The sequence below is a fragment of the Macaca mulatta genome, chromosome 18, assembly GCF_049350105.2.
Source record: "Macaca mulatta isolate MMU2019108-1 chromosome 18, T2T-MMU8v2.0, whole genome shotgun sequence".
Taxonomy (NCBI): domain Eukaryota; kingdom Metazoa; phylum Chordata; class Mammalia; order Primates; family Cercopithecidae; genus Macaca; species Macaca mulatta.
The window spans coordinates 83,734,020-83,752,189 of NC_133423.1; the positions used below are offsets into that span (position 1 = coordinate 83,734,020).

The window sequence follows — 18,170 nt, forward strand, 5'->3', positions numbered from 1 at the left end:
CTGTAGTCCCAGCTACTCAGGAGGCTGAGGCAGGAGAATTGCTTGAACTCGAGAGGCGGAGGTTAGAGTGAGCTGAGATCATGCTATTGCACTCCAGCCTGGACGACAGAGCAAGACTCTGCCTCAAAAAAAAAAAAAAAAAAAAGATAAAGTTAATTAGTTTTTTCATTTTGCAAAGCTGTAATTGTGACTTGCGGTTTAGAAGTGGGTGTTGGGGATGAGACACAGGGTAGCCACTCTGGGAGACGGGTGAGAATCACCAGCGTTTTCCCCACAGTACACGTTCTTCAGGGGATGCTTAGTAACCTAGCTCAACAACTTTATTTTCTAGGGCATGGAGGAGGAAGTCAATTGGAAATGTTCTCATAAAGTTTTTTTTTCATGTTTTCATGTTCCTGTGTCCTTACGTTGGTATCTGCACATACTATAAACTTTTAGTGATCTTTTTTCTTTTTGGCTAAGTGCCGTTTTATATACTTCTCAGTCAGCTCTGCTCTGCTTGCCTTTCTCTAGGTCAAGGTTTTTCAGCATTAACACTAGTGCCATTTTGGGCTAGAAGATTCTTTGAGGGTAGCGAGGGCTGTCTTGTGCAGTGTAGGATGTTTAGCAGTGGCCCTGGCCTCTACCCACTGGATGTCGGTAATACCTCTTTGCCCACTGTGGTAACCAGTAACGTCTCCAAACATGGTCAAGCCACCCCCGATAGGAACCACTGAGAACCGGTGTTACTAACCTCCTGCATTTCAGTACATTTCACTAAACCAGCTGTTGAGCCTGCCTTTAAGCAGCTTACCTTTCTGTAGCAGACATGATAAATCACATTTATGCAATATTTGGCATTGCCGTGTCCCGAGCGGCTCACATATCAGTGGTGTTTGGTAGTGGAAGGCAGTGGTTCCCTACTGGTGTGCTCATTGGAACCACCTGATGAACTTCAAAAACTGCTGATGTCTGTGTCTGAGCTTTGAATCCAACAGACAGACAAGTTTGGGAACCACTGGTATAGGGAATGGTTCAGTATTAATCAAGCTAGTTGAAGCTGCCTTCTTGGAGGAGTGGAACCAGAGGAATTAGGCCCTGATGGCTCAGCAGGGTTTGCCTGGGGAACCACATTCCCTATGAGAGAGCGTTTGGGAATTTATACAGAGACCACATGCATAGAACTGTTAGATTACTTTCTCAGCGTGATAAAGGGTCTCCCAGGTACATGATGCAAATGTTACAGTTTAAAGTATGTGCACCTTTGTTTTGGCTAGATATTGCCAATTTGCTGTCTAACTTACGTTCCTAGGAGAAATGTATACAGGTTCCTGTTACTGCTAACCTTTGGTATTGTTAGATTTTATTTTATTTTTTTAATCATTCTGGAGTGGTATGGATTTTTTTTTAATTTTAAATTTTTCTTTTATTTAAAAATTTTTTTGTGGGTATCTAAATAGGTGTATGTGTTTATGGGGTACATGAGATGTTTTGTTACAGACATGCAATGTGAAATAAGCACGTCATGGAGAATAGGTTATCCCCTCAAGCATTTATCCTTTGAGTTACAAATAATCCAGTTACATACTTTAAGTTATTTTAAAATACACAATTGTTGGCCAGGCACGGTGGCTCACGCCTGTAATCCCAGCACTTTGGGAGGCTGAGGTGGGCGGATCCCAAGGTCAGGATATCGAGACCATCCTGGCTAACATGGTGAAACCTCGTCTCTACTAAAAATACAAAAAATCAGCCGGGCCAGGTGGCGGGTGCCTGTAGTCCCAGCTACTCAGGAGGCTGAGGCAGGAGAATGGCGTGAACTCGGGAGGCGGAGCTTGCAGTGAGCCGAGATCACGCCACTGCACTTCAGCCTGGGCTACAGAGCGAGACTCCGTCTCAAAAAAATAATACACAACTATTATTGGCTATAGTCATCCTATTGTGCTGTCAAATAGTAGGTCTTAATTCATTCTTTCTATTTGTTTAGTACCCATTAACCATCCCCACCTCACCCCCAACCCCTACCCTTCTGAGCCTTTCATAACCATCTTTCTATTCTCTCTGTTTGTAAGTTCAATTGATTTGGTTTTTAGAACCCACGAATAAGTGAGAACATGTGATGTTTGTCTTTCTGTGCCTGGTGTATTTCACTTAACATAATGGTCTCCAGTTCCATCCATGTTATTGCAAATGACTGGATCTCATTCTTCCTATGGCTGAATCGTACTCCATTGTGTGTATGTACCACATTGTCTTGATCCACTTATCCGTTGATGAGCACTTAGGTTGCTTCCAAATCTTAGTTATTGTAAACAGTGCTGCAACAAACATGTTTCTTTAATATACTGATTTCCTTTCTTTTGGGTATATACCCCGCAGTCGAATAGCTGGATCACATGGTAGCTCAATTTTTAGTTTTTTGAGGAATCTCCAAACTGTTTTTCATAGTGGTTGTACTAATTCACATTCTCACCAACAGTGTGTGCGAGGGTTCCCTTTTCCCCACATCCTCACCAGCATTTGTTATTGCCCGTCTTTTAAATATAAGCCATTTTAACTGGGGTAAGATGATATTTCATTGTAGTTTGGATTTGCATTTCTCTGATGATCAGTGATGTCGAGCACCTTTTCATATGCCCGTTTGGCATTTGTGTGTCTTCCTTTGAGAAATGTCTATTCAAATATTTTGCCCAGTTTTTGATTGGGTTATTAGATTTTTTTCCTGTAGAGTTGTTTGAGCCCCTTATATATTCTGGTTATTAATCCCTTGTCAGATGGGCAATTTGCAAATATTTTGTCTCATTCTGTGGGTTGTCTTTTCACTTTGTTGCTTGCATCCTTTGCTGTGTAGAAGCTTTTTAACTTGATCCCATTTGTCCATGTTTGTTTTGGTGCCTTTGCTTGTGGGGTATTGCTCAAAAGAAGTCTTTGCCCGGTCCAATGTCCTGGAGATTTTCCTGAAATTTTTATTTATTTATTTATTCATTCATTCTTTCATTCATTTAGAGATGGAGTCTCGCTCTGTCGCCCAGGCTGGATTGCAGTGGCGTAATCTCGGCACACTGCAACCTCCACCTTCCGAGTTCAAGCTGTTCTCCTGCCTCAGCCTCCCTGGCAGCTGGGATTACAGGCACGCACCACCATGCCTGGCTAATTTTTGTATTTTTAGAAGAGATGAGGTTTCACCATATTGGCCAGGCTGGTCTTGATCTCCTGACCTTGTGATCTGCCTTCCTCAGCCTCCCAAAGTGCTGGGATTACAGGTGTGAGCCACTGTGCCTGGACCCAATGTTTTCTTGTAGTAGTTTCATAGTTGGAGCTCTTAGGTTTGAGTTTTTAATCCATTTTGATTTGATTTTTGTATATGGCAAGAGACACGGTCTAGTTTCACTCTTCTGCATATGGATATCCAGTTTTCCCGGCACCATTTATTGAAGAGACATTCTTTTCCCCAGTGTATGTTCTTGGCACCTTTGTCAAAAATGAGTTCACTGTAGGTGTGCGGATTTGTGTTTGGGTCCTCTATTCTGTTCCTTTAGTCTGTGTATCTGTTTTTATGCCAGTACCATGCTGTTTTGGTTACTGTGGCTCTGTAGTATAATTTGAAGTCAGGTAATGTGATTCCTCCAGTTTTATTCTTTTTGGTTGGGATAGCTTGTCTATTCCAGGTCTTTTGTGGTTCCATGTAAATTTTAGGATTTTGTTTTTCTATTTCTGTGAAGTAGTATGGACATTTTAACAATGTTGATTCTTCCAGTCTGTAAACATGGAATGTTTTTCTATTTTTTGGTGTCCTCTTCAATTTCCTTTATCAGTGTTTTATAGTTTTCATTATAGAGGTCTTTTACTTCTTTGATTAAGTTAATTCCTAGGTATTTAATTTTATGTGTGGCTATTGTAAATGGGATTACTTTTTAAATTTCTTTTTCACATAGTTCAGTGTTGGCGTATAGAAATGCTACTGACTTTTATATGTTAATTTTGTATCCTGTAACTTTACTGAAAGTTTTTAAATCAGTTCTAATAGTTTTTTTTTTTTTAAACATGGTCACTTACTTTAATAACAATACATATACCGTGTTATCACCATGGGATATAAATTCAGGTTAGACAAGATAATTTCCCAAGTGTAATAGCATTCTGTAGTATATAAAAATTTCTCTATGCTCTCTGGCCAAACCAGCTTGCTCAGAAGACCTTCATCAGTTTCATTATAGGTAATTTGTTTAGTTTAATGTTTACAGTTCTTACGGAGAAAATAACACACATTTAAAAAGCGTTCATTTTTTCCATGAGTGCTTAAAATACATATTTCTATTTCAAGGTGACATTTAAAAATTATTCTAATATAACAGCAGCAAAAATATAGTCTGTAGTTACAAAAGAAGTAAGCTAGAATCCGTAAGTTGTGCTCATGTTTACAATTGTGATTCTTTAATAAATACTATCACTATGCAGCTCTATTGTAAGCTTTCAAGATTTGGTTAAACATACCCACATACATACTGCCAGTTGTGGGAGGCTTTACAAGTTATATTCCCTGCACTCTTTGGACAGAGTTCTAAAAGAGCCAGCCAGTCCACAAGACAGGCATTAACTGGGGCAAATAGGACTCTTGTATAACATCTAAAACATGAGATTCTGCAACAAACTGGGGGCACTACAGGGTTGGCCTGGTATCTTCTTTAGAACTAATTTCATCACACAGTTTAAGAAGGTGGACATTTCAACACCATCAGGAGCATTTAGGTGACATGTTTCTTTTACGCTAACTTGACTTCCTTGAATGGCCTAGTTTGTAAACTAGTCACTAGTAATTCGGTCACCAGGCAAATCAAGAAAGGAAGTCAGTATTCAAAATGCCATGTTACCATCTGAACTCACTCAAATAGTTCACTTTCAACATTAATATGTAACTTCAATAATGAGATGTCTAACTAAAGCAAGCTCCTCCAACAAGACGAAGACAGCATCTCATTTAAATGCTCATCTTTTCCTTCCGTATTACCTTTGACTAATGTTTTAGTTCTAAACAGTTTTTACAGTCCCAACATTAACATTGTAAACAGATTTATCAAGCTATTTATACATCTTTTTGCTCACCATTGCTTCATGAATCTCTTGCTTTTCCCTCTGTTACGGACTCTGTTATCTAAGTTTTTTTAATTTTTTTTTTGAGACAGAGTCTCGCTCTGTCACCCAGGCTGGAGTGCCGTGGCGCAATCTCGGCTCACTGCAAGCTCCGCCTCCCGGGCTTACGCCATTCTCCTGCTTTGGCCGCCCAAGTAGCTGGGACCACAGGCACCCGCCACCACGCCCGGCTAATCTTTCTTTTTTTTTTTTTTTTGTATTTTAGTAGAGATGGGGTTTCACCATGTTAGCCAGGATGGTCTCGATCTCCTGACCTTGTGATCCACCCGCCTCGGCCTCCCAAAGTGCTGGGATTACAGGCGTGAGCCACCACGCCCAGCCCTGTAATCTACATTTAAAGTGAATTTACTTCATAGTTTATTTCATGTTTCTAGTTCTTGGGATACTAATGCTTCTACTAGTTACTTTTGCTGAGTCTTTCTGATTTTCTTCCAGTGGCTTGTAATTTTTTGATATTTAAAAATTTTTAATGTGAGCTCACATTCATTGAGGCTGCTTTTTGCTTTAGGAATCCCATGTCGTGTCTTAGTCTTTGGAAGTGTCTCTAGAGAGTACTTTTGCAGAAATGTTGGAGATGTTAAAAGCCTTTGAGATTTTTTTCAACTTGGGGATCCCCTGTCCCATGTGGCCTAGGCCTAGGCTTTCATGTTCTTGCAAATAATCTTCTATGCCACCCATCTCTGGACAGGTTCCTTGCTGACTCCATAGACATGTGAACAGTTTTTGCAGTTCCCTTTTCATTTCATTCCTTTGAATTTCTGGGCTTTATGTGCAGATTTCAAATTCCATTCTAGCCTCGCCCTGCTCATAACAAGCTTGAAGTCACATCTTCTGTTCTCTGGAACGTATTAAAGCTCTACCACCTTGAGGGCAAGTCTGGAACCCAGACCTTCCTGGGCCACCATGGAAATCAGCTCCCACTTAGTGGTCTGCCTTTGATCTCCACTTATTTTGTGTTTGGGTAGCGCAAAACAAAATGGGTGCGTGTGTGTGTGTGTGTGTGTGTGTGTGTGTGTGTGTGTGTGTGATACAGTCTGTCCTCTGAATCTGTGGGTTTTGCATTCTTGTGTTTTACCAACCTTGGATCAGAAATAGAATAAAAAAAGGGGTAGTTGCTTCTGTATTGCACATGTATAGACATTTTTTTCTTGTCATTATTTCATTATTCTCTAATAATAATAAAGTGTAACAGCTATTTACATAGCATTTACATTATATTAGGTACTGTCAGTAATCTAGAGATGGTTTGAAGTATACAGGAGGATGTGCCTAGGCTATATGCAAATACTGTGACATTTCCTGTCAGGGACATTCATGAATTTTGATATCCAGTGAGGGTTCCTGTAGTGTCAAACGTTTCCACATATGGGTGTGTGAGGGTCTGAGTTTGATTGGTTCCCGCATTTAGGGAAGTGAGTCTGTCATGATCATAGGCACTTGTTTTAAACTTTTGATATGTCTGTTTTGATACCATTTTAACATTTGCAGATTACATCTGAAAATGCCAAGATATTCATAGTATTTTTGAAAGGAATTGAGAAGTCATTATTCTAATAATAGAACTCATTGAAAAGGGGTCTATAATTTTATAAAATTATCAGTTCATCTTAAGATATAGTCTTTTCAAAGTAACAGCAGCTAAATTCTATAATATATTTGGGTACATCGACTACCTCAAAAGAATAAATTAACATTTATTTTTGTAGAAAATAAGCAGTTGTTAAATCGCCTGGGAAAATGTAGTAAGTTTTACTTAATGCTAACTCATAATTTGTGGCTAGAAATGGCAGTCATATGAACATACATGTTGTGCTATTTATTAATATATTACTTTTCAATCATTCCCTTTTTTTGGTAATTAGGTAGAAACAGAAAAGAAAGATGTTCTTGATTTTGGTGACTTGACTTATGGAGGCTGGAAAGCTCTCCCACTAAAATTGATAAACCGAACGCATGCCACTGTGCCAATTAGACTGATTATTAATGCTGTAAGTACGAACATACAGTAAGAAACTGTTTACAGAATGCACTGATCTTATGAAAGCACATTTTTTAAGGATTTTGTTAACAAGCTTAGCATTACACTGTTGGCTTTACTGAACGGATTCTTGTATTTCTGAACAGAACGCCGTAGCCTGGCGCTGTTTCATGTTTTCCAAGGAACCCGTCCGAGCTCCTGTGGAAGCTGCTCCTTGCACTGATGTGGTCACCCGGCTAGTAGGCCCTTCTGTGGTCAACCACATGATGCCTGCTAGTTATGATGGACAGGTAGGAGAGAACTGGCTTAGAATTAAAGAGGAGATTAAGCTTCTAAACTGCTTTTCTTTCATTAAGATTTTAATCTTAATACCAGTTTACATTAAGTCAAATTTTTCTTTTAATTTTAATAGGATCCAGAATTTCTGATGATTTGGGTTCTTTTCCATAGTCCAAAGAAACAGATCAGCTCTTCAGGTATCATGTTTACATTGTGTGGGAACTGCTTTAATCTGTAGCTAAATAAACTACAAATTTGAGATGTATTTCCTTTATCAGTAAGTGTCAGTACCTCGAAATTTGTCAAGTATTTTATGTTTTTTTGAAATTGAGGCAGATGGCATGCTGTTTTGGGTCAGTCCTGTGTAAGTGTGGGTAACTCCTGCAGGTAGCACTGAAAACCTTTTCAAATGTTTTCTATTAATTGATCTTACCACATTTACCAGTTGAATGTTTTCTTTCTTTTTCCACCTTTCTCTTCACTCATTTCTATTCTTTTAACTCTTAAAAATCTTCTTGCCTAAATGTTCTTATTGCCCCTAAGGGCACTGTGTGAGACTGCTGATGGCATTTAGAATTAAATAACTCTCTGGTCTCTGAGCTAAAAGAATGTATTTTTTTTTTTTTTTTTTAGAGGTTCTGGACTCAGCAGAAGAATTCTTCGCAAAAGTTGATATAGAAGTAGACAGCCCAAACCCTACGCCAGTTCTTAGAAGTGTGAGTCTCCGAGCAAGAGCGGGAATAGCTAGGATCCACGCTCCCAGGGACTTGCAGGTAGCCTCAGTCCTCCTTTCTGCTATTACTGCTTTCATTCATGCTGATTTCACTTTGTGACAGTTCGTTGAAATGTCTATCTTGCCCCATCCTCCAGACGATGCATTTCTTGGCCAAAGTGGCTTCCTCAACAAAGCAGCACTTACCTTTGAAAAATGCTGGGAACATTGAAGTTTATTTGGATATCAAGGTATGCACTTCCATCAGAGTGCCATACGATAGGCTTTCCTCAGACTGCGAGAGCTCCTTACTTTCTGCAGGGCTCTTGTGCCCTTGCTGGCCCAACAGAGTGCCCTGAGCCTCAGATGAAAGAATCACTGAGAGTTTTTAAAAACTGGGTGTTACATAACGTAAAATGTATGCTGTGGCGCTTTTAAGTTTGAAGTCCAGTGTCTTGAATATGACAACCAAGTTCTTAGATTAGTTCCTGAAAAACATGCATGTCACCCTTTGGTTGGAGTTGGTGGAGAGTGATCCACACACGTTGACATCATTTCTGAGATCTGAGGGTGAGTGAGAGGGGGTTAGTGATCCAAAATTGGGGGTGAGATGGAAGATAAGGTTTGCTGTAGAAGAGAAAGAAATATCCTTTCCAAGAGAACAGGGCAAGTTGAGACCGTGACAGATGAGAAGAGGACAAACAACCTGTCCTAGTAAGTGAGACGGGCACGTGCGGCAGGAGCCACTGAGCACTGAGTGAAAGCTGAGGTTTGTACGTTGGCATTCAGTTATGATTATGTAACTATATTTAGGTCCCAGAACAAGGAAGTCACTTTTCAGTGGATCCAAAGAATCTATTCCTTAAACCTGGAGAAGAACATGAGGTTATTGTTTCATTTACTCCAAAGGATCCTGAAGCCTGTGAGGAAAGGTAACACAAAAATGTTATAATGGGCCGGGCACAGTGGCTTACGCCTGTAATCCCAGCACTTTGGGAGGCCGAGGCGGGTGGATCACCTGAGGTCAGGACCAGCTTGGGCAACATGGCCAAACCCTGTCTCTACTAAAAATGCAAAAATTAGCAGGATGTGGTGGTGTGCACCTGTAGTTTCAGCTACTCGGGAGTCTGAGGTGGGAGAATCGCTTGAACCCAGGAGGCGGAGGTTGCAGTGAGCCGAGATCACACCTCTGCACTCCAGGCTGGGCGACACAGCAAGAGTCCGTCTGAAAAAAAAAAGTTTTAATGACAGTTTTACTCGTCTCTCAAAACAGCCACTCACATGTGCTTCAAAATTTCACAGCCTGAATGACAAAGTCCATATATTTCTTACCTAACAGATGGTATGACTCTGTTTAATCTCCTTTCATTTAGCTTCAGATTGTCTTCTCTTTTTTAAACTAAAAATCTTCTTTTAAACCACCTGAATAGAAATGAAGAAATTATTATTTTCAAGTATATTCTGACAAAAGTAAATAATAAAAGATCAATTTCATGTTTCTCACTTTTTTTTTTTTTTTTTGAGAGGGAGTCTCACTCTGTCGCCCAGTCTGGAGTGCAGTGGCTGGATCTCAGCTCACTGCAAGCTCCGCCTCCCGGGTTTGAGCCATTCTCCTGCCTCAGCCTCCCAAGTAGCTGGGACTACAGGCACCCGCCACCTCGCCCAGCTAGTTTTTTGTATTTTTTTAGTAGAGACGGGGCTTCACTGTGTTAGCCAGGATGGTCTCGATCTCCTGACCTCGTGATCCGCCCGTCTCGGCCTCCCAAAGTGCTGGGATTACAGGCGTGAGCCACCGTGCCTGGCCTGATGTTTCTCACTTTTTCTCCTGAAAGTATTAGTTGACCGTGTCAGCTGTTAAGATCTTTCTCCATTTCTTCTCTAAGCCCATGACTTCTTGGCACCCAAATCATGAGTGAGTATCAACTTAGAGTCAGAGTCCCACTGTCATGAGTACTGAGCTTGCTTGTGTTACCCTAGCTTAAAGTATACTCTCCTCTGACACACACATGGCTTATCCCCCTGCCTGGGTTATAGAACACTTCACCGTGCGCTCAGTCTCTTCTTGTGACCTTACAGAAGAGAAGAGTCTGGTCTGCACCAGCGTGAATGCCACTGCCTGGAATGCTTGCTCTCAACCTCCCTGGGCTGGCGCCTTCTGGGAGACTTTCCTCCACTGTTCCCAAATGTCTCATAAATAGCATTCCCAAAGCACGATGGCTTCTCACACCCCCCACGTGCAGGTGCCATTGTGATCGTCTCTCTCCTTGTCTGTATTCTTCTCTGCAGCACAAACTCTAAGGGTGGGAATAGCATCATATCCCCAGCACCTAGCTCAGTCTTTTGAACAATGGAAACATGTAGGAAATAGTTGGGAAAAGAATCAAATACAGGACCTTCAACTCAGAATTCTTTCTTAGGATGTTGAAAATACTTGTGCAGCCATTTGGACCTCAGTATGAAGTCATGTTAAAAGGTGAAGTCATTTCTTCAGGAAGTAAACCTGTGTCACCTGGACCTTGCTTAGATATGCCATCGATTTTGTCCAACAAACAGTCTCTGGCTTGGGGAGGCGTCCCTCTTGGTAGAGCACAGTAAGTGTCAAGGACTGACAAATAGCCACTATTTATACATATTTTGGAGCAGACCACAAATTAATGTTTGCAGGAAAATTTTGTCATGATAGACACTCTTCAGGCTCAATTGTGCAGAACTGGAAAAACCTCCTAGATGGGCGCGTGTCCTGATTCAGCTTTTCTTTCACATACATTCCAGTCCTTCAAACAGCACCTGACACATGACCAACAGTACAGTTGCTGCTGAGGAGGGAGTATCCCCTTAAACTCACTGCCACTCTGTAGTTGTCAAAAGCCAGCTAAGAGACAGATTTGTGGAGAGCTGCACAGAGAATATGCAGTACATCCATTCTTCTGAATGATCTAAATTTCTCAGTCAGCAACCGCATGGTTTTAGCAAAACCCATAGAAGTGTTTTTAATGCACCAGACTTGTGTGTCAAACTTCCCGACCACACTGAATGGAACATGTAGGGGAGAGGGGACCTTAGGAAATGGGAGGTAGTATTTACTGTAAAATTGTTTGGTGGGGGTTTTTTTTTTTTTTGAGACTCCCTGTATTGTACAGGTTTATCTTTAAAAGGATCTCTGGAAGAAACGTCTCTGAGAAGCCTGTGGCAGAAACAATTACACGTCACTCGAGCAGTAACTGGCTTGTTCTTGACTTTCAAGTGCGTTTCACTGATGATGTGACTCTGGAGACCTAGCCTCTCCCATCCCGCCTGACAGCTCTAAGGAGACCTAGCCTCTCCTATCCCGCCTGATAGCTCTGTACTTGAAAATGATAACCACAGACAGGGCTTTACAAGTTATAAAATAAATACATGAGAATGAAAACTTTACAAAATAATGTTTCTTTCAGGTAATTCTTCCCCAGTCATTGTCCCTGTGGAAGGCTTTTCCTGGAGGTGTCAATAGCCAAAGTTGTCTGCGTTTCTCTTAACACAAGGTAGATGAGACGTAGACCTCAGCTGCTGGTTTATTAGCTGCTGATATTCTCCAACTTTGAGTAAAACAGAGATTTACTCATGTATTCTCTGTTCTCCAGTGAAGACAGGATTCACATAGTTTCCACAATTGAAGTGTTTTTATCAGTCAGGTGCTATTATATGTCTATTCTTTTGCATTGTAGCTTCTTTAAAAGTAGAGTTAATTCAATATACTGTTTAAAAGACTACTTTGTGCAAATGAGCCTCTTAGCCTAGGACCCCTTGTTTCCCTGAAAGCTCGCTTGGATAAGCTAGGTATTCCAGCTAGGGGTGATATTGACTTAATGACTTGATGAATTTCTTCACCTGGATTTTCATTGATGGATGTTTTATATGACAGATAATACCTATACACGTAGTATAAATAATAAGGTCAGCTGCAGAGCTATATCTGGAGAGAGATTAAACCAAAAAGCCTCTATAGGGTGAGTCTTGAGGCTACATTTTCAGAAACATAGAGTCTAGGACTGTGGGGAGACAATTGCAGGCTGCTGAAATGGCTCGTGTAGGCAGTTCTTCTCTAGACGTTGTGGTTGTTTTTAATTGGCTTTGTTCTTATAACAATAGCAATATCCATGGAGAAAAACTATATTTAAAATGTGTAATTGTTTTTAGGCTTCAGAAACTAGCTTTGAGAAATAATTCTGCATCCACAACGCAACATTTACGACTGCTAGTTAGAGGACAAGATCAGGACTGCTTTCAGGTTCGTAGAGTACGCGGGTTCTTGTGCCTTCTGTCTGGGTCTGCAGCACTTACCTATGCAGACCCTTTTGTGTTGTTACCTTTTAAGAATTGGTGTTAATGGTATGTTTTGTTTGTGCTACTGCTGTGTTTTATGCAGTTACTGTTTTTAAATTGTAGCTTCAGAACACTTTTGGTTCAGAACAGCGATTGACCAGTAACTGTGAGATCAGAATTCACCCAAAGGAAGACATTATCATCTCTGTATTATTTGCACCTACTCGATTATCTTGCATGTTGGCTAGACTAGAAATCAAACAACTTGGAAACCGATCACAACCAGGCGTAAAGTTCACAGTAAGATCATTTTATTGCTTTTCCCTTCCCCTGGAGTTTATGGCGTGTTATAACTATTGGTTTAACGTTGTAAATTATATACTCTGCCTTTTATAAGTGAAAATATGTAATTATCTAGACTTACAAGCAAGTTAAGGAGTAATTTATATGCTTTGTAGAATTGGCAAGTTATAATAGCAGCCAACATAGTATTCTTACAGGTATTAGTCTTTCTAATGCTTTTAAGTTTCATTTTATTTTGTTGTATTTTTTTTATCCTGTATCTCCAGTGCTTCTGAGCGTGATAATCAGTTTTACCCTATCGTCATCTTCTGAATTTCACTTGGTACCTCTTAAAGTAGGCCTTATTCTCAACAACTTTAACAAACCCCATCCTGTGGAACAGAGACTCGACAGAGACCTGCAGGCCCAGCAGCGCTCCTGGGTGTTTATTTATTTATTTATTTTTTATTATACTTTAGGTTCTAGAGTACATGTACACAACAGCAGGTTTGTTACATATGTATACATGTGCCATGTTGGTGTGCTGCATCCATTAACTCGTTATTTACATTAGGTATATCTTAAGTTTCATTTTAATTTGGACATTTAAAAATATACCCAGAGTTTTAGGAACACATCTTTGGGTAAATCCACTTGGAGCTGTTTAAAATACTAACTTTCACGTTAAGTTTTATTTTATCAGTTGTCAGCACAAATACTGTCTTAGTCTGTTGAGTGGGCTATAGCTAAATACCACTGAGTAATTTATAATAAACAACAGAAATGTATTGCTCACAGTTCTGGAGGTTGGGAAGCCCAAGATCAGAGCACCAGCAGATGCGGCGTCTGGGGAGGGTTGCCCTCTGCCTTTTTGTGCCCACACACGGTGAGGAGGATGAGAGTGCTGCCTCCAGCCTCTTTTATAAGAGCACCAAGCCCATGCATGGGGCCGGAGCCCTCCTGGCTTAATCACTTCCCCAAAGGCCCCCCTCTTAGTACTGTCACATTGGAGACTAGGTTTCAACATGTGAATTTGCTGGGGGACATCCCCATTTAGACCATACCAAATACCCATTGACTGAATCTGCTAGCCCCAAGACAAGAGTTTTTATGCTTTTTAATTGCCAGCATAATATGTAAAAAGGATTTGAAGCCATTTGTGTAGACACATTCAGAGCAATTAGAGATAAAAGTGATAAATCGTAGAGGAAAGAAGCAACGGCAAGGCAGTCGGAAGAAACTCCAGCTACGTGGTTGTGTGTGCCTTATAACTGCACAGGTGTTCGGCAGTGGGGCTGGAGCTCACATTTTGGTTCTATATCCTACTGTTAAAGAGGGGATGTGATAAATTACAAGATGAACAATATCTAAAAGTTTTTAGAATTAGATATGTATGACAAATACAGCTTTATTTGACACTGGAGCTTGACCTCTGTTTTCTGTGGAGTCACTTGACTGGCCCCACGAGCTGCGGTGGACAAAGCTGTTTAAAGATGTTAGTGGTCATTTTTACAACTGTCGCGCTTCCACGTGCACCCAAGAGACACTCAGAGCCTTCAAGGTCTCTGACGATCTGATTTTGTGTAAGGATAAAACTTGGGTTGTGGAGAGGACTAAACGGACTGTATTTTTCAGGCTTCTTGAATATATTCTGATTTGTTTAGGTTTACTAGCCATGATTTTGAGGTTGTTCTCAAGGAAGAGTCTCTGATAAGTCTCTAGTGATTTAGGGCAGAACCATTTGATTTAATAATCAACCAAGCAGGGGTTTGGCATCCTTTGAAGACAACCCAGGGTCCTGGTGGGATTCCTACCTGCAAAGATGGCTGCCCTGACCTCTCACAGAGGTGGACTGCATGGGGTTTGCCTGTGGGGTGAGTATGGCTATTATTTCACAAGAAGACTCAGAATTAACATTGCTGTGCCTTTGTAAAGATAAAGTAGCCTGGCAGAGTGGCGGAAGAGCTGTTAACATGGCAGGAGGATCCAGGGAGCCGGCCCTGTCTCTGTTACTTACACTCACCTTGGCATTTCCTCACTCGTCTCATCAGAAGCTGCTTGCTGTCCCAACTTGCCAGTTTGATTGTGAGGAACAAGTGAAATGATCTGTGTTTTGAATACCGTAACCATGATAGGACTGCAATAAAAATGTATTGATTATCTGTTTCATGTTGATTGTATTCCGGGCACTACCCTCAGTCACTGTGTGGATGCTGTAATCTGAATGTGTCTCCCAAATTTCTGTATTGGAAACTTACTCTGCAGTACCACAGTGTTGGGAGATGGATCCCTCTGGGAGGTGTTGAGCTCCTGAGGCTCTGCCCTCGGGAATGGATGAATGCTGTTACAAAAAGGCCTGAGGGAGGGAGTTGGGCCTTTTTGCCCTTCTGTCTTCTGCCATGCGAGGACACAGCATTTCTTCCCTCTGGAACATGCAGGATTCAAGGTGAGATCTTAGAAGCAGAGAGCAGCTCAGCCGGCTACAATGGCTCACGCCTGTAATCCCAGCACTTTGGGAGGCCAAGGTAGGTGGATCACAAGGTCAAGAGATAAGACTATCCTGACCAACATGGTGAAACCCCGTCTCTACTAAAAATACAAAAATCAGCTGGGCGTGGTGGTGGGCGCCTGTAGTCCCACCTACTCGGGAGGCTGAGGCAGTAAAATCGCTTGAACCCAGGAGGCAGAGGTTGCAGTGAGCTGAGATTGTGCCACTGCACTCCAGCCTGGCAACAGAGCGAGACTTTGTCTCAAACAAAAAGAAGCAGAGAGCAGCCCTCACCAGAAACCAGCACCTTGATCTTGGACTTCCAACCTCCAGAACTGTGAAGAGTAAATTTCTGTTCTTTATAAATTACCCGATCTCTAGTATTCTGTGACAGCAACACAAACAGACTGAGATGGTGGGTTGTTACCCGATCTATAGTATTCTGTGACAGCAACACAAACAGACTAAGATGGTGGATTGTTACCCGATCTATAGTATTCTGTGACAGCAACACAAACAGACTAAGATGGTGGATTGTTACCCGATCTATAGTATTCTGTGACAGCAACACAAACAGAGTGAGATGGTGGGTTGTCACATTTTTTTTTTTTTTTTTTGAGACGGAGTCTCGCTCTGTTGCCCAGGCTGGACTGCAGTGGCCGGATCTCAGCTCACTGCAAGCTCTGCCTCCCGGGTTTACGCCATTCTCCTGCCTCAGCCTCCCGAGTAGCTCGGACTACAGGCGCCCACCACCTCGCCCGGCTAGTTTTTTGTATTTTTTAATAGAGACGGGGTTTCACCGTGTTAGCCAGGATGGTCTCGATCTCCTGACCTCGTGATCCGCCCGTCTCGCACTCCCAAAGTGCTGGGATTACAGGCTTGAGCCACCGCGCCCAGCCAGATTGTCACATTTTTTATCTTCAAAACAACCATCTGAGATACGACCACTCTTGCCATTTTGCACTTGTGTAAACTGAGGCTGCGAGAGATGCGTGGCTGTGATTTTGCATCTTGCTTGCTGGTCGGGGTAGACACAAGGTTCAAATTCAATCTGGCTGAATGCAGAGCGCACGTTTATGTACCGTGCAGTCTCTAGGGTGCTAATAACAGCTCGTTGTATTGTCATCTGGAGCAGTGGTTCTCTACCAGAGCTTGTGTTACCCGCAGGGGACATTGGCATAGTCTGGAGTTACTCTGGTTTGTCGTAACTGGGGGCAGTACAGGAGTGCTACTGGCACCAGCTGGGTGAGGCCAGGGAGGCTGCCGAACATCTGAGGAAGCCCAGGATAGCTCCACCACAAAGAATCACGCTGCTCAACATTTCGGTAGTACTGAGGTTAGGAGCAATAGTGTTTCCTGTTTAGTCTGTGGATTTACGGTGTGAGTCAGATTTGTTTCATTTAATCATTCTTTTTTCTTTTCTTTTTTTGAGACAGAGTCTTGCTCCATCACCAGACTGGAGTGCAGTGGCATGATCTCAGCTCACTGCAACCTCTGCCTCCCAGGTTCAAGCAATTCTCTTGCCTCAGCCTCCCGAGTAACTGGGACCACAGGCGCGTGCCACCACGCCCAGCTGATTTTTGTATTTTTAGTAGAGATGGGGTTTCACCATGTTGGCCAGGATGGTCTTGATCTCATGATGTGCCTACCTCAGCCTCCCAAAGTGCTGGGATTACAGATGTGAGCCACCACAGCCAGCCAATCATTCTTTTTTCTTAACCTTGTTACTCAGTAGTAATTTGTGATTTCTTAGGCAGAATACTTAAATAATGAGTATTTTCAAAGGTACCTTTTCCCTTGTTTTTTACTATTTAGTTTCATTGATAAAATTTACTTGTATATTTCTATGGATAAAGAAAAATTAGAAACATTTTTGCTATTGAAACTACCAGAGGTCACTGAGTGAGGGAGGATTTGTAGGGGCTTCCAATCTGAAACCCTTTTAAATGTTGTTTGTTTGTTTGTTTATTATGTAATTATTTATTTATTTTGAGACATCATTTCGCTCTGTCGCCCAGCCTGGAGTGCAGTGGCGTGATCTTGGCTCACTGCAACTTACACCTCCCATGTTCAAGCAATTCTCCTGCCTCAGCGTCTCGAGTAGCTGGGATTACAGGCGCCCGTCACCACGCCTGGCTAATTTTTGTATTTTTAGTAGAGATGGGGTTTTGCCATGTTGGCCACGCGTGTCTCGAACTCCTGACCTCAAGTGATCCGCCTGCCTTGGCCTCCCAAAGTGCTGAAATTACAGGCGTGAACCACTGTGCCAAGCCTGAAATGCTGTTTATTTGCACTAAAAGTCAAGACAGTACAAACTGATGAAAAAAATTACTTTTTCAAAATGTTATTTTGGTTTAGTACATACCAACTCGGAATAAGTTATGATGGTTTCAAGTTTGCAAGGAAGTATTTGCAACCTGTTTTAGTACAACTTGAGTATCCCTAATCTGAAAATTCAAAATCCACAACACTCCAAAATCAGAAACTTTTATTTTTCTATTTTTTATTTTTTATTTTTTTTGGAAACGGAGTCTCGCTCTGTCGCCCAGGCTGGAGTGCAGTGGTGCAGTCTTGGCTCACTGCAAGCTCCGCCTCCTGGATTCACGCCATTCTCCTGCCTCAGCCTCCTGAGTAGCTGGAACTACAGGTGCCCACTACCACGCCCGGCTAATTTTTTTGTATTTTTAGTAGAGATGGGGTTTCACCGTGTTAGCCAGGCTGGTCTCGATCTCCTGACCTTGTGATCCGCCTGCCTCGGCCTCCCAAAGGGCTGGGATTACACGTGTGAGCCACCGCGCCCGGCCCAAAATCAGAAACTTTGTGTGCCGACACGATGCTCAAAGGAAATGCTCTTTGGAGCATTCTGGATTTTGGATTTTTGAATTAGGGATGTTCAGCCAGTAGAAAGCAGACATTCCCACATCTGGAACACCTCTGGTCCCAAGCACTTGGAGTATGGGATACTCAACCTGTAATTAGGAATGGAAGATAATTTTTGA

At 41.9% G+C, this 18,170-nt stretch overlaps 1 protein-coding gene across 22 annotated transcripts in view; it reads left to right on the forward strand.

Moving 5' to 3' along the window:
- The window catches only part of CEP192 (centrosomal protein 192), a 142,937-nt gene that overhangs the window by 77,357 nt on the left and 47,410 nt on the right, over positions 1–18,170 (forward strand). For 21 of the 22 annotated variants that reach the window (XM_077975353.1, XM_028837885.2, XM_028837887.2 and 18 more), the window contains 9 exons: positions 6,993–7,118; positions 7,255–7,398; positions 7,521–7,584; positions 8,021–8,160; positions 8,258–8,350; positions 8,913–9,031; positions 10,517–10,690; positions 12,276–12,366; positions 12,525–12,701. In XM_077975353.1, coding sequence (XP_077831479.1) covers positions 6,993–7,118; positions 7,255–7,398; positions 7,521–7,584; positions 8,021–8,160; positions 8,258–8,350; positions 8,913–9,031; positions 10,517–10,690; positions 12,276–12,366; positions 12,525–12,701 — 1,128 coding nt within the window. The remainder of the gene's footprint in view (positions 1–6,992; positions 7,119–7,254; positions 7,399–7,520; positions 7,585–8,020; positions 8,161–8,257; positions 8,351–8,912; positions 9,032–10,516; positions 10,691–12,275; positions 12,367–12,524; positions 12,702–18,170) is intronic. The other variant, XM_077975349.1, reaches the window with a different exon arrangement.